The sequence below is a fragment of the Gouania willdenowi genome, chromosome 1 (genome assembly GCF_900634775.1).
Source record: "Gouania willdenowi chromosome 1, fGouWil2.1, whole genome shotgun sequence".
NCBI lineage: Eukaryota > Metazoa > Chordata > Actinopteri > Blenniiformes > Gobiesocidae > Gouania > Gouania willdenowi.
Genome location: NC_041044.1, coordinates 17,599,662 through 17,611,904, shown reverse-complemented (window position 1 = coordinate 17,611,904; position 12,243 = coordinate 17,599,662). Strand labels below are relative to the sequence as shown.

Genomic DNA, 12,243 nt, shown 5'->3' with positions numbered 1-12,243 from the left:
ATTGAGCTTATTGGGCTCTGTTTTTTGCATTTGGTTAAATTTTTGTTTGCTATGTAGACAATTTCAGTTAACTACACTAGATTTAAATGCTTTGTGTGTCTGTGTTAGTGGAGATTTGTAATCATCTCATTTTCAGTGCATTTTGAAGATAGATCTAATTTGGCAGACGTTTCACCAAAATAAGCTTTAATAGTGAATGTTTTTGTACCCAGAAATAAAAAGCAGACAGGAACAACTTTTGTTTCTGTCAGTTCAGCGTTGATGCTGACTACCGTGGCAGACAAGTAGCAAATTCCTGATTGTCTGGAGTTATGGCTAGAACTGTGTCACAAATATGCGCCGCCCTCAAGACGGCTAATTAACTCGCTCTGAAACCTACCACCACAACAACATCTAGAGCTCCACAAACTCCTTCAGAACTCCATTTTAGAGAGGTTGATATAGCACTCAAGGATGGGCCTAAGAGTGCCACTTCTGCTTCACTGTTGTTTTTCTCCTCCTCTCAAAACAGACTATAATTACTGTCGGCCCGTTCTAGCCCACGCCCGGGGACGACGCTCGTGTGTGTGTATGTGTGTGTGCCAGAGGCTGTGGTTTGGAAACTCTTTTGGTCAGCTTTGGCTGGCTAACTGATCATTTCGCTGTTCCTTAACATTTAGGTAGCAATGCTGGAGAATGCACCTTTACGGACAGGATGCTTGTGCCAGAAAAATTATGCTCATGTTACTTTTGAAGTATGACATAACATGCTGAGCTTTGTTTTACATTTTTACTTAAAATTTTGATCCAAACAAGTGCCTTCATATAATTTCAGAGTTGTAATTGGTACAAAAGAAAAGAACAGCTACATCCGCAGCTATGCTGAAAAAACTCTTCTACACTGCAGAAGTAGTCGTTCCTACTTTGGGATGGTTACTTCCTAAAATAGTTACAGGTTTCCTGTTCCATCAAAATCCCTTAAACACATTTTGTTTGGAAAAGTAGAAAATAGACTCCTGATTTGTTTTCTTTCAACAAGAACAAACACACCCAGTTTGACCTATACCAGTCTTACTATCCTGCTGTTGTTTCTGCATTCATCAAGTCCCTGAAATAAAAACAATGATTACTGTCATCCACCCAAGGCTCTACATTGTTTTTCAAAGGTCACTTGTCACGTCAGGCAAGAACCGCATCCATTCTACTAAGCTTTTGTTTTCAAAACCAAACCATATATTACTGATAAAAATAGTTGACCATTCAGTTTTCAGGAAGTTTATGTGTACGTGCTATTATTTGATCATTTTACCTTGTAGACATACCAATAAGGCTCATGTATTAGGGCCTGATAAAATCTGTTTATTTTTTTTCAAATCCGTTTTTTTTTTTCTTTTTTCCAAATACCAGGTTTTCCACATAATTTTTTTTAAATTCTATTTTTTTTTTTTTTTTAGTTTTAATATATTTTTTTGGGGAACATAGTAGTTTTTAACTCCTGCGATAAATACTAATAAAAAGTAAACCATAATTAAAGAAAAATGTATGTGGAAAATAAAACTGTAATTTAAAATGATGAGTACGATACAATAAAAAGGGAGATATATATATATATATATATATATATATATATATATATATATATATATATATATATATATATATACATAACTATACATTCACGTACCTACAGCGCTGTGAGCCACGACTCCGTAAACATCAGACGGCTCGCCTCCCGGAAGTCCTTCTCATGCTGGTTAGCGCCGCTAGCTCATCCATCTTATTGAAGATAGATCTAACGTTCCCCATGATGATGGATGGGAGGACAGGCTCATATATTATCCTCCTTGGTTGGCGCTTTGCCCCCGTGCGACATCCCCGTTGTTTCCTTCTTAGTTCACGGGGGATGTCGGGTCTGCATAGGCTGGAGTAGCATTAGCACGGAGTGCTAACAGCTGATCTCGGCTGTAAACAATCCGAGCACTATTTCCCGACACGATCGCAAAAATTGCAGCAGCAGAAAAAATAGTGCAGTTTGGGTGTCCATGTTTGAATAAAATAAAGGAACACACTAAGAATAAAAAATATAGGTACACAAGATAAAAAAGAAGGAAAAAAGATCACAATACTTATGTTTGGAATTGTTTTCAGAATAGAATTCTTTCAACTTAAATGGAACAACAACAAAAAAAACACCTCCTAGATCTTCCAGCTTTATTCCTTGCAGATAAAATACCAACCAGGTGACTGCGCATATGGTCAAATAGACTGTGGTTGTAAACTGAGAGAAGGCCTCTCTAACAGCAGGCACTGCTCTGCTGAGGGCTACAAGGTTGACAACGGATGAGAGCTGGTCTGCATATTACTCTCCTGTGTGTGTGTGTGTGTGCACGTGTGTGTTGAGGATGTTTCCTGCCATTTTTGGAATGCAGGGAATTGATGAATACTGTAGAAAAAATCCTTCAGATCTATAACATCTGCATAAGGAATGTTGAGCTTTGTTTTTTTGTTCTTTTTTTAATGTATTTTTAAAGTATGAAAAGGCTATGGATATACTTAGTTTTGTTAAACAATATTTTCCCATATTTTCCATGTTTTTAGTAATTTTTAATCTCACTTATTTAAGGCAAATCAACATCTTGACATCAAATCAGAAAAGGAACATTTTTCAATAGGTGATACTGGTAGTTTGACTCAGTAGTAACGTGTTCTTGTGTATGATTTACATGTTAGAGAGCAGTTTGAACAAAACAGCACACAGGGGAGCTGGGAAACATTACTAAACATCATCTCCAGCCACGCTAAGACACGGATAGTTAGCTGGTGGGGTTCGCTTTGATGTGGGCACAGCAGGGCTATTAATTTTCAAAATGATCATCTGCAGCTTGCAAACTCATAAAACCAGTGCAGATCTGTAGCTTTATATAGTTAAATCAACATCAGAGAGGTCCCAACAGGTTCATATTCCTACTGAAATCAGTAATAAAAGCAGATTTCCCCTGTTGTATAAAGATTATACGCATCCAAACAAATGTAATCTACACAAGCAAAGAAAATCCAAGTTGCACTATGGGGAAATGCACTCTTTTTGAGGATGGGGGATATATATAAATCAAAGTGCCTCCACAGCAGAGTTACAGTAGTGTAGGCTATTTCAGACAGTTCAGTATTGTGTGGTCTGCTATTCTTGTTGCAGCCATATGTGCCATTGGGTTGGCTTTTGGTTTCGGAAATCCTCTGCCTTTTGCTAATCAGACGTAGTGTGGCAGGCAGACAGCTCTGGTGCGGCTGGAATTGGCTTCACTACTCTACACTTAGTGTCTCTGCAATGTTGCAATTACTTTTGGAGTGAGAACTGAGTGCGCTCCATATTGTACAATACATTACACAAACACACAGAGACACACATACTGTGCTCGTGTTATGTTGTTTCTATTTAATTAATTTGACTCTGAATTGTACTTGAGATAGAAGCTCCAGCCTGTTTTTAATGTCCGTGGGTTACAAATAAAGCTCAGACTCACTGATGTCAGGCTGCCTTTGTGTTTATTCAGCTTTTGGAAAAACTAAAAGCAGGGTGTTAAAACTGTTTGGGCATTCTTTTGCGGCTCTTTGTAAAATTTCACATTTGCATGGCAGTGTGGTAGCCTATGTGGTAAGTAGAAAACAGAGAGGACCACAGGGAGAGCTGTTCCTTTGGACAGAAACACTTTACTCATGGGTGACTGATGAGAAATCCAGCTATGTATTATAGTTCACTCACGGTCTTCCCTATCCATCAAATACAATCGTTTTTCCTTCTTTGTTTGCCAAAATGTTTGCCTTTCTACTTTAAAATGTGCAAGACTTCTTCATGCACGGTTGAGAAATGGTTAGGCCTTCTGCCTCACCATAACCAGCCCTGGGTTTGATTCCCAAAACATATTTAGGTGGAGTTTTCATGTTCTCCCTGAGCTTATGTTCAGTTTTTTTCTGTGTACAAATTTTGTCAAAATAACTAAAAGCTGTTCAGCAATCATTTGTAAATCTGCTCAGACTCTGCTGATTGAAGTTACATTAGATAAAAATGGAATAAAGTTTAAAGAAAAGAAGAAAGGACAGAATAATAGTGATGATCACTGTGATTATAAACTGTTTGGGCAGAAATGTAAATGTACGTTATGTCAACATTTGGAATAATTTCAATTTAGCCATTTGTTTTGGACTGAGAAACTGCTGCCTAGAGGGGCATTAAACCAAGACCAGAAATTAAATGGGGAAAATGTGGTTGGAAAACATAGAATCACCAATGGCATTGATTTTTTTAAGAAATTGCAATAATATTTTGATTGTAAGAAACTGAAGAAATGGCAATATGGTGGTGCAGTGGTTCGAAGTTCCAGCCCTAATTTTGCATGTTCTTTCTATGCTTGTGTGCGTTTTGTCCGGGTCCTCTGGTCTCCCACCATCCAAAATCAGATTGCATTTTCCTTGTCTGTCTGCCTTTAAACATTATTTGCACATAACTAGGGGTGTCCCAATCCGATATTGATATTGAATATCGGTCCAATATCAGCCAGAAAACAAATATCGGTTTATATCGGACTGCATCTAAAATCTCCGATATAAGCGCTTCATTAAGTTTTTGCTGTTTTTGTCCCCGCCCTCAGTTGTTCCCACCATATACTGGCAGTAAAAAATAACTGAAGTGAACTTGAATTGTTGACTATTGTTCTCTGTTTGGGTCACATCACTTGATCAAGTCTTTTCTAACATTACACACTGAATGAAGTATTAAAAGTATGTATGATTCGTGCTGACATCGTATCGTATCGATATCGGTATCGACCATTACTCAAGGCTGCAATATCGGTATTGTATCGTAAGTGAAAAAGTTGTATCGGCACATCTCTAAACATAACTTATTGAAAGCATTACAATAAATGCTAATGCGATTTTCCTACAGATTTACCAGAAATAGTGTTAATAACTTCTTCTTTTTTTCACTTCAACAGGTCTGGTTACAACCACATCACGGAAACTGGACCGAGAGCAACAGGATGAACACATCCTTGAGGTATATTTTTTGTTGTATCAACTGTGTATTGACTTTATAGTTTCCTTTCACCTTACTTATGGATGCAAATATACAGTAGTTACCTTAAACGCAAAATATCAGGGAGGGATACAATTAGCATATCCTTTGTATCCAAGAAAAGATTATTTTCTGCATGAACTGATGGATTTCTGAGGACAGAGGTTGAGAGCACGTGGGAGATCCTAGTGACTGCCCCTTTGTTCTTTCCCACTGTTGCGTCTTATGGATGGAGCAACAAGCTGGGACAGGAAACTGTCAAACCAGCAAACCAACGTCTGAACTTGTGGGTCTGAGGCTCATTTCAAATTCTCTCTCTCTCTGTCTCTCTCTCTCTCCCTCCCTCTCTCTCTCTCTCTCTCTGTCTCTCTCTCTCTCTCTCTCTCTCTCTCTCTCTCTCTCTCTCTCTCTCTCTCTCTCTCTCTCTCTCTGTCTCTCTCTCTCTCTCTCTCTCTCTCTCGTCAGAGAGCTTTGGTTAATTATGGCTGTTATAATTGTGTTTCCGGTGCTGACAGGGAGCAAACTAAATGATTTTCCAAATTATTGTTGGAAATTATACAACTTTGTGATCTCTGGGCCATAGTTTATACTGGTACATCTGGTGCCAGAGCAGCGTTGTTATTCTTAGAGATTGTACATTTCACTGCACTTTTACATTGGACAAAAGCAATAGGGAGGAGTGGAGAAAGTCCTATTCATTGTGGATAATCCATAAGAGCTGAATGTTTTCTGAGTATTGAAATTTTGTATCTAATTCATTAGAGCTTCAATGGAAGAAAAAAAAATCCACCATGTGCATCAAAGCTGTTGAAAGCATCCGTCGATTTCTAATACAAAGTCTTTTTTGCCTTTGGGGAAAAATCTGCTTTAAACTTACACTGGCTGTTGTTCATTTATCTTTTTTAACAAAATGCCGCTAGACATACATTTATTTACCACAATAAACATTCATCTTAATCCATTGAATGCTTTAATGTGAAGCCAGACTCAATTGTGCGGTGCTTATTTTTTTAAGAAGTTTATGGCTGAACTTCAATCTGATAAGCAACCATATTAAAAGTGTGACTCGCACATTCTTTGTTAATCTAAATGGGAGTTGGAGGAACACTTAAGGCTAAGTAATGTTTTGCCTAAATAGGCAGTAGAAGGGTGAGGGAGCACAGTCTGAACAGAGTTGTGTAACCATGGAAACTTAAGTTTGTGAACGGTCGTCACAGGTTATTGAGAATTCGGGAGGAAGTTGTTTCTTTGCCTCCAGCGCAGACCCGCACACCCTACAATTTAGTGCCAGGCAGAACAAATCAAGCTGAAGTCCTAAGCAGAAACCAACTCACTCACATTTTATCCCTGGCAGCAGAAGAAACCAAACATGTGGAGCCATGTGAAACATGTGGAGCAATTAGGGTGGGGGGCTGTGTCAGCATTGTTTGCACCAAATACCAAGATGAGGGGGTAGAGGTGGGGGTTGGGGTTAGGGGGTAGAGGCTTTGGCATTTATGATGAGAGGAATGGGGGTTGGCTGTTGTCGTGTGCCTGTTTGTGAGAAAGAGAGACGGCTAAAAGCAGAGACCCAGTGGGGGAATCTGAGAAAAGGCAAAGCTGTTCCTGATAGTCTGAGTGCGAGCTGTGGCGGCAGGATCACAGGCCTCTGTCCAGAGACGGTGGGGGGTGGGTAAATAGCAAACGTGGGACATGCCTGAACATGCTGAGGATTCAGGACCAGGACTTTAGGAAATGCATTATATAAAGCAGAGGTGAATGAGCTGTTTGTGCCTGAACCCTAAAGTCCCTTTGTATGCTGGTCTGTGACACAAGCCTCCGCCCTGAATAAGAAGTGAAAGTCTCAAATAAATAAATGATAATAAGTAGAAGGTGGCAATGTTCCTTAGAATAGATTTGCTCTCAGAAAAACCTTCATAAATGAGTTATCAAGAAGCTTAGATTCAGATAAAACTACTAAAGTAATTCTTTTAACAGTTTTGGTCTTTTGGTTTTGAATTGTTGCTTCTTTAGGTTATTAAGCACACAAAAGTATAAAAACTTGTGTGGTAATATTTTATTTTCAGACGACCACACACCATTCCTCTAAATAGGTGCAACTACTGCTTGTTGTCTTGTTGTATTATTATTATTATTATTATTATTATTATTATTATTATTGTTATTATTATTATTATTATTATTATTATTATTATTATTATTATTATTATTATTATTATTATTATTATTATTATTAATAATAATAATAATAATAATAATGATAATGATAATTATAATCGTTTTTTTTTAACCCTTTAAACACAGGGACTTGCATTGAGCCTGGGAAGTTTGCCATTCATGCACAAGTTCACATGTGTAATAAACCTAATTCTGATCAGCTCCACTGTATATTTGGGAGGGGTTGTGGTTCATGAATTCTCCAAAGTTATATATTTTAATCAAAGTGACTCACAGTACCTGAAAATTGGCATTCTTGGGTGTCAAACAATGCCACAATGTAAAATGTCTCATTCTCTTGTAACTAAAGACAGGCTGTGCTGTGTTTACAAAACGTTGATTTGAGTTTGAGATTTTGACGTCACATTTACCGCTAAATACCGTATGTCTCACTAAAGTATACACAAACGTTATTGCTGTTTTTATCACGTGAAGAAGAGCAGAAATAAATAAAATATGACAATGTAACTTTTGTTGCAATATATTAGATAGTTGACTCTGAATTAAATGTTTTGTTTCCAAAATTATTTTAAAAACTGTTTTAATTACCCTGAGGATAATAAACAACAGCTTTGTTTTACTGATGCTGCACAGACTAAGTAAATTTACTTAAGTACTGTATTTAAGTAGTATTTTCAAGTATCTGTACTTTCTTGAGTTTATTATTTGTTACTTTCACTCCACCGTATTTCTCTCCTGTCAGCTTAGGTTATTCTATTGTTTCAGCTCGGATTGTAAAAAGTTTCCGTTGATCCTAATATGGGTTATCTCACTTCTACCTTTAATGCTCGTCAATGCAAGAGCAAGCAGCAATTCATTGCTGCCATTGTAAAGTAGGGAATTGCAATTTTGATTTTCACACCCAACGATTAGAAAAATAACATAATCGAGAAAAAAAACAACTATTAAAAAGAAGAAAAAAAATAGTTACATATACAGTATATGTATGTGTATATTTTTTTACACATGTTTTATTTGCTAAATAAAACAAACACACTATTTCAGACAGTTACAAATAATAAAGCTTGGCACACACATGTTATTAATACTAATTTTGAGTTGTTTAATCCATACACATGCAAGCTCCTCCCCTCCACCCCGCCCCTCTCAAAGCCAAAGCTAGCCTGCAGGCCAACATGAGGAAAGTTGTTGCTAGTGGTCTTGAAACATGGCAGCAGCAAAACCCCTCTATAAACAAGTGTCAAGTCAAATTCTCCTCTATGGGAACACTGGGTTTTATGATGAAGACATCACGTGCAAGAAGTGTTTTGTTCTGTGCAAAAGTGAACACACATGATTTTAGTGTTTGAAGGATTTTATTTATGTTTAAAGAATATATTTTATGTTTTGCTGTACAAAAAATAAATAACTTTTTGGTTGACAAATAATCGTTATTTCAATTATGACTAAAATAATCGTGACTATCATTTTGTCTATAATCGAGCAGCCCTAATGTAAGGTCTGGTTAGTTAAACAAAAGACACACTAAACGTTGCCTATGATGCTAAAATCTACAGGTGTACATACATTTAGTTTGGTTTTTTTTGGTTACTTAAATAGATGATGAATGCAGCTGTTATTAAACTCAGACTTTATATCATTATTTGTGTATTGTTGTGCTTATTGAGCAGCCCTTTGTCCATTCTGTGAGTACAGTAATGATGATTAGGTTTGATGTTTTGGTAGTTAATGAAACACCACATAGTGTTATTCAGTGGTACTACAGCACTATAGTGTTTTCTTATATGCAATTATCATTAGGGAAATTATGTTGGAGAATTCACTCTTGGTACTTAAGTGTTTTTTTTTTTTTTTTATTGGAAATAGTTCAGTTCTTTCACTTAAGTAATATTTTGACCAAGCTGCTTTTTATTTGTATTGGAGTAGTTTTTGACAAGTGGTATCTGTCATTTTACTCAAATAATAAGGGTGAGTAATATGTCCACCTATGTTCCTAGTTCTACAGCTATAGCAATAGAAGAGCATCATTGCAATACTTCATTTTCTTGTTTGTGTTATAGTTCATTCTATCAAAGTAACCAAAGTGTTCAGTACCATAGAAGTAAGTGACATCAATTCTTAGCTGCCGTCAATAACCCTGCATGATAACATTTAAAATCTCAATTAAACAACGTAACAGCTCCATGGAGAGCCATTCTCATTCGGGTTTAGTGTCCTTCCGTTTATTCAATTCTCTTCACGTGAACAGAGTGGACAGCTGCAGACACTGCGAGGAAAACACCAGCACATTGGTTTGGTAATTGAAGCTATTGTAACCAAATGGTGTTGGCGCTGCCCTGGACTTCTGGCTGTTTCCACTGAAGTGCTCAGCAGATGGTTGTAAAATGACTTTGACATTTGCTCTGTCCCTCTGCATTGCTCTGTTGCTTGAAATCAGGAATTGCTCTTATCGCTGTTGGAGTGTATACGCTCAATATCTTTCTAGGACTTAATAAAAATGTTCTTTGTTCAGGGCAGCATCTGGTTCTTTCTGTTTTCATCGTCTCCTCAAACTGAGCATGGAAATGTTAATGATAAAAATATTAATGCAAATGTATTCGTTATTTTAACTGTATTCCAGCTAATTGTGGGTTTAAAGGGGACATATCATGCTAAATCCACTTTTTTAGCCCTTAAATGCATTTTATTGTATATTTAGAGTGCTTAGAAGTACAGAAAAAATCAAATTAGTCTCTTCAGATGCTCCGTAGATATCTTTATATTCTGTTTTGCTCATATTTTTCAATCTGTTTCGATTTTTCTATTCTCTATTACGTTTTTTGAACTATTACATCACAGTATTTGCAGCGGAACTGCCAAATTAGTGCATCAACTCCATGTCCAACACTTCGAGGAATCCGCCATTTTTATTTCTCGCTTTTATTTTGTAGTCCAAGCTCAAGGATGCCGAAGTTACGAGAGGATAAGTCAAAATGTTCGGTTGTTGGATGTAGTAACCCACACGCTTCATTACACCGTCTCCCAGCATCAGAACCTTTTCGAAGTGCCTGGTTGAGTTTTATTTTTCACAGAAATGTACCCACATCTGTGGGTAAGGTCATTTTTGTGTGCACGAAGCACTTCAAGGATGACTGCTTCTGCAACCTCCGCCAGTATAAAGAAGGATTTGCCGAAAGACTTTGTCTGATTGAGGGTTCAATTCCTTCTATCTTTGGAGACGACGAACAGAGCACTTCGGTAAGCTGTAAATAACGCTAAAAAGTGTGATGATAAGACGTCCCTGTCAATTGTTTTGTTAGCATTAGCAGTTGCACCGTCTGCAGACTTCATATGTTAACGCTGTGTGCTCGTTTTAGATCCTTGATGATATGGCCTACGTGATTTAATTTAAGTCTAAAGTTTTCATTAGTCATTTCATTTTGCCGTTTTTGTCTTTGAAAAGACTGTATTAAAATGCATTTCGTGACGTTAGCTTGGCGCTAGCGTTAGCTCGGTGCTTGTGTTAGCTCACTTGTTAGGGTTCTGCAGGCTCATCATCTTCATTTTTATCTCGCTCCGCCGGGTCCGACTCTGGCTCGAACATGTAAGGCTGGATGGACAAGTCTTCCGTTGTTGACATTTTGTAAATAACCTCTGAATAAAAAGTTTATGCGCTGCTACATAGCCGTATCTCTTCTATCAAACTACAAAAATGTCCGAGCGGGGGTGAGGTATGGAGTGTCTCATTTGCATTTAAAGAGACAGCACCAAAACGAGTTGCTCTCAGAAGCACCTCAGAAAAGGGGTAGAAAAGGGCCTGTGGAGCTATAATAATGAGGAATTCAGACTCAAGCATTGCAGTTCTGCTTTATATAGACCACAACTGTATGATTTATATGTAAAAAGGAAGGATTTAAAACCATGATATGTCCCCTTTAAAGTAGTGCAATGGCTCCTAATAAATATGAGTGCAGCCAATTTAATTGATTGAGATTTTGAAATGTCTTTCTATCTTAGCCATTTGCAGATGGAATAACACATCAGAATAGTACATCATCCCATTCAGATGAAGACAGTCAAAGACATCACATTTATCCAAATTTCTACACAATGGGGCCGAAAACTAGTTTCCTACTCAGTATTTATATTTTTTGTTTGATTGTCAAGTCAATTCTTTCTAGATAACAAAGCCTTTTTCTAATACCTGAACATTGATAACAGATCTAGACTACCTATGTCCAGTCATAAACCAAAAAACAATCAATCAAATTCTATTATTTACTTTTAAACTAGATTCTTTGGAAACTATAAATTTTACATTTCTCAATAATTTGCAGTCAGCGTTTTGTTGCAGTCACAGATGAAGGCATAAGTGATTATAAACGTGCAAAAGCATGTGTTCTCTTTATTATGAGACTGATGGATTTGTAACTCTAAGCAGATGTCTGGATGTTTACTAATCCCGTGCACAGTCTGTATCATCAAAACAACTAGGAATACAAAGAAAATAAAAAGAGTGGCTCTAGCTTGGAGATAGAAGAATTACTCAGTGGGAAATAAGTTCAAATCATAAGATATACATCCTATTCCTGTCTGTTTATAAGCTTACAGATGATTTTTACATGAGATGTTCTTTTTCTTCTCATCAGATCACAATTACTGATCACGGCGTTCCTGCCAAATCCACCACCGTCCGCGTCATTGTTAAAGTCCTTGACGAGAACGACAATAGGCCGCTGTTCCTGGAAAAGATCTATAAGATCCAACTCCCTGAGCGAGAGAGGCCCGAGAGAGAGCGGAACACTAAAAGGGACCCTGTGTATAGAGTGATTGCATCGGACCGTGATGAGGGAGCAAACGCTGAGATCTCCTACAGCATCGAGGAGGGCGATGAACACGGCAAGTTCTTCATCGAGCCAAAGACGGGCCTGGTGTCGTCCAAGAAGTTCTCCTCAGCTGGAGAATATGATATTCTTACAGTGAGTATCTTAATCGCTGAGAGCAAGCTGTAAATTGCTGCATTTACAAACATTGAT

General features: G+C 37.5%; 1 protein-coding gene across 7 annotated transcripts in view; it reads left to right on the top strand.

Annotated features, from left to right (window-relative positions):
- The window catches only part of fat1a (FAT atypical cadherin 1a), a 100,108-nt gene that overhangs the window by 28,892 nt on the left and 58,973 nt on the right, over positions 1 to 12,243 (top strand). For all 7 annotated transcript variants that reach the window (XR_003674736.1, XR_003674738.1, XM_028456440.1 and 4 more), the window contains exons 4-5: positions 4,971 to 5,032; positions 11,857 to 12,186. Coding sequence is in view for 5 of the 7 variants with exons in the window: in XM_028456440.1 (XP_028312241.1) it covers positions 4,971 to 5,032; positions 11,857 to 12,186 (392 nt within the window). In the remaining 2 variants the exon portion in view is untranslated. The remainder of the gene's footprint in view (positions 1 to 4,970; positions 5,033 to 11,856; positions 12,187 to 12,243) is intronic.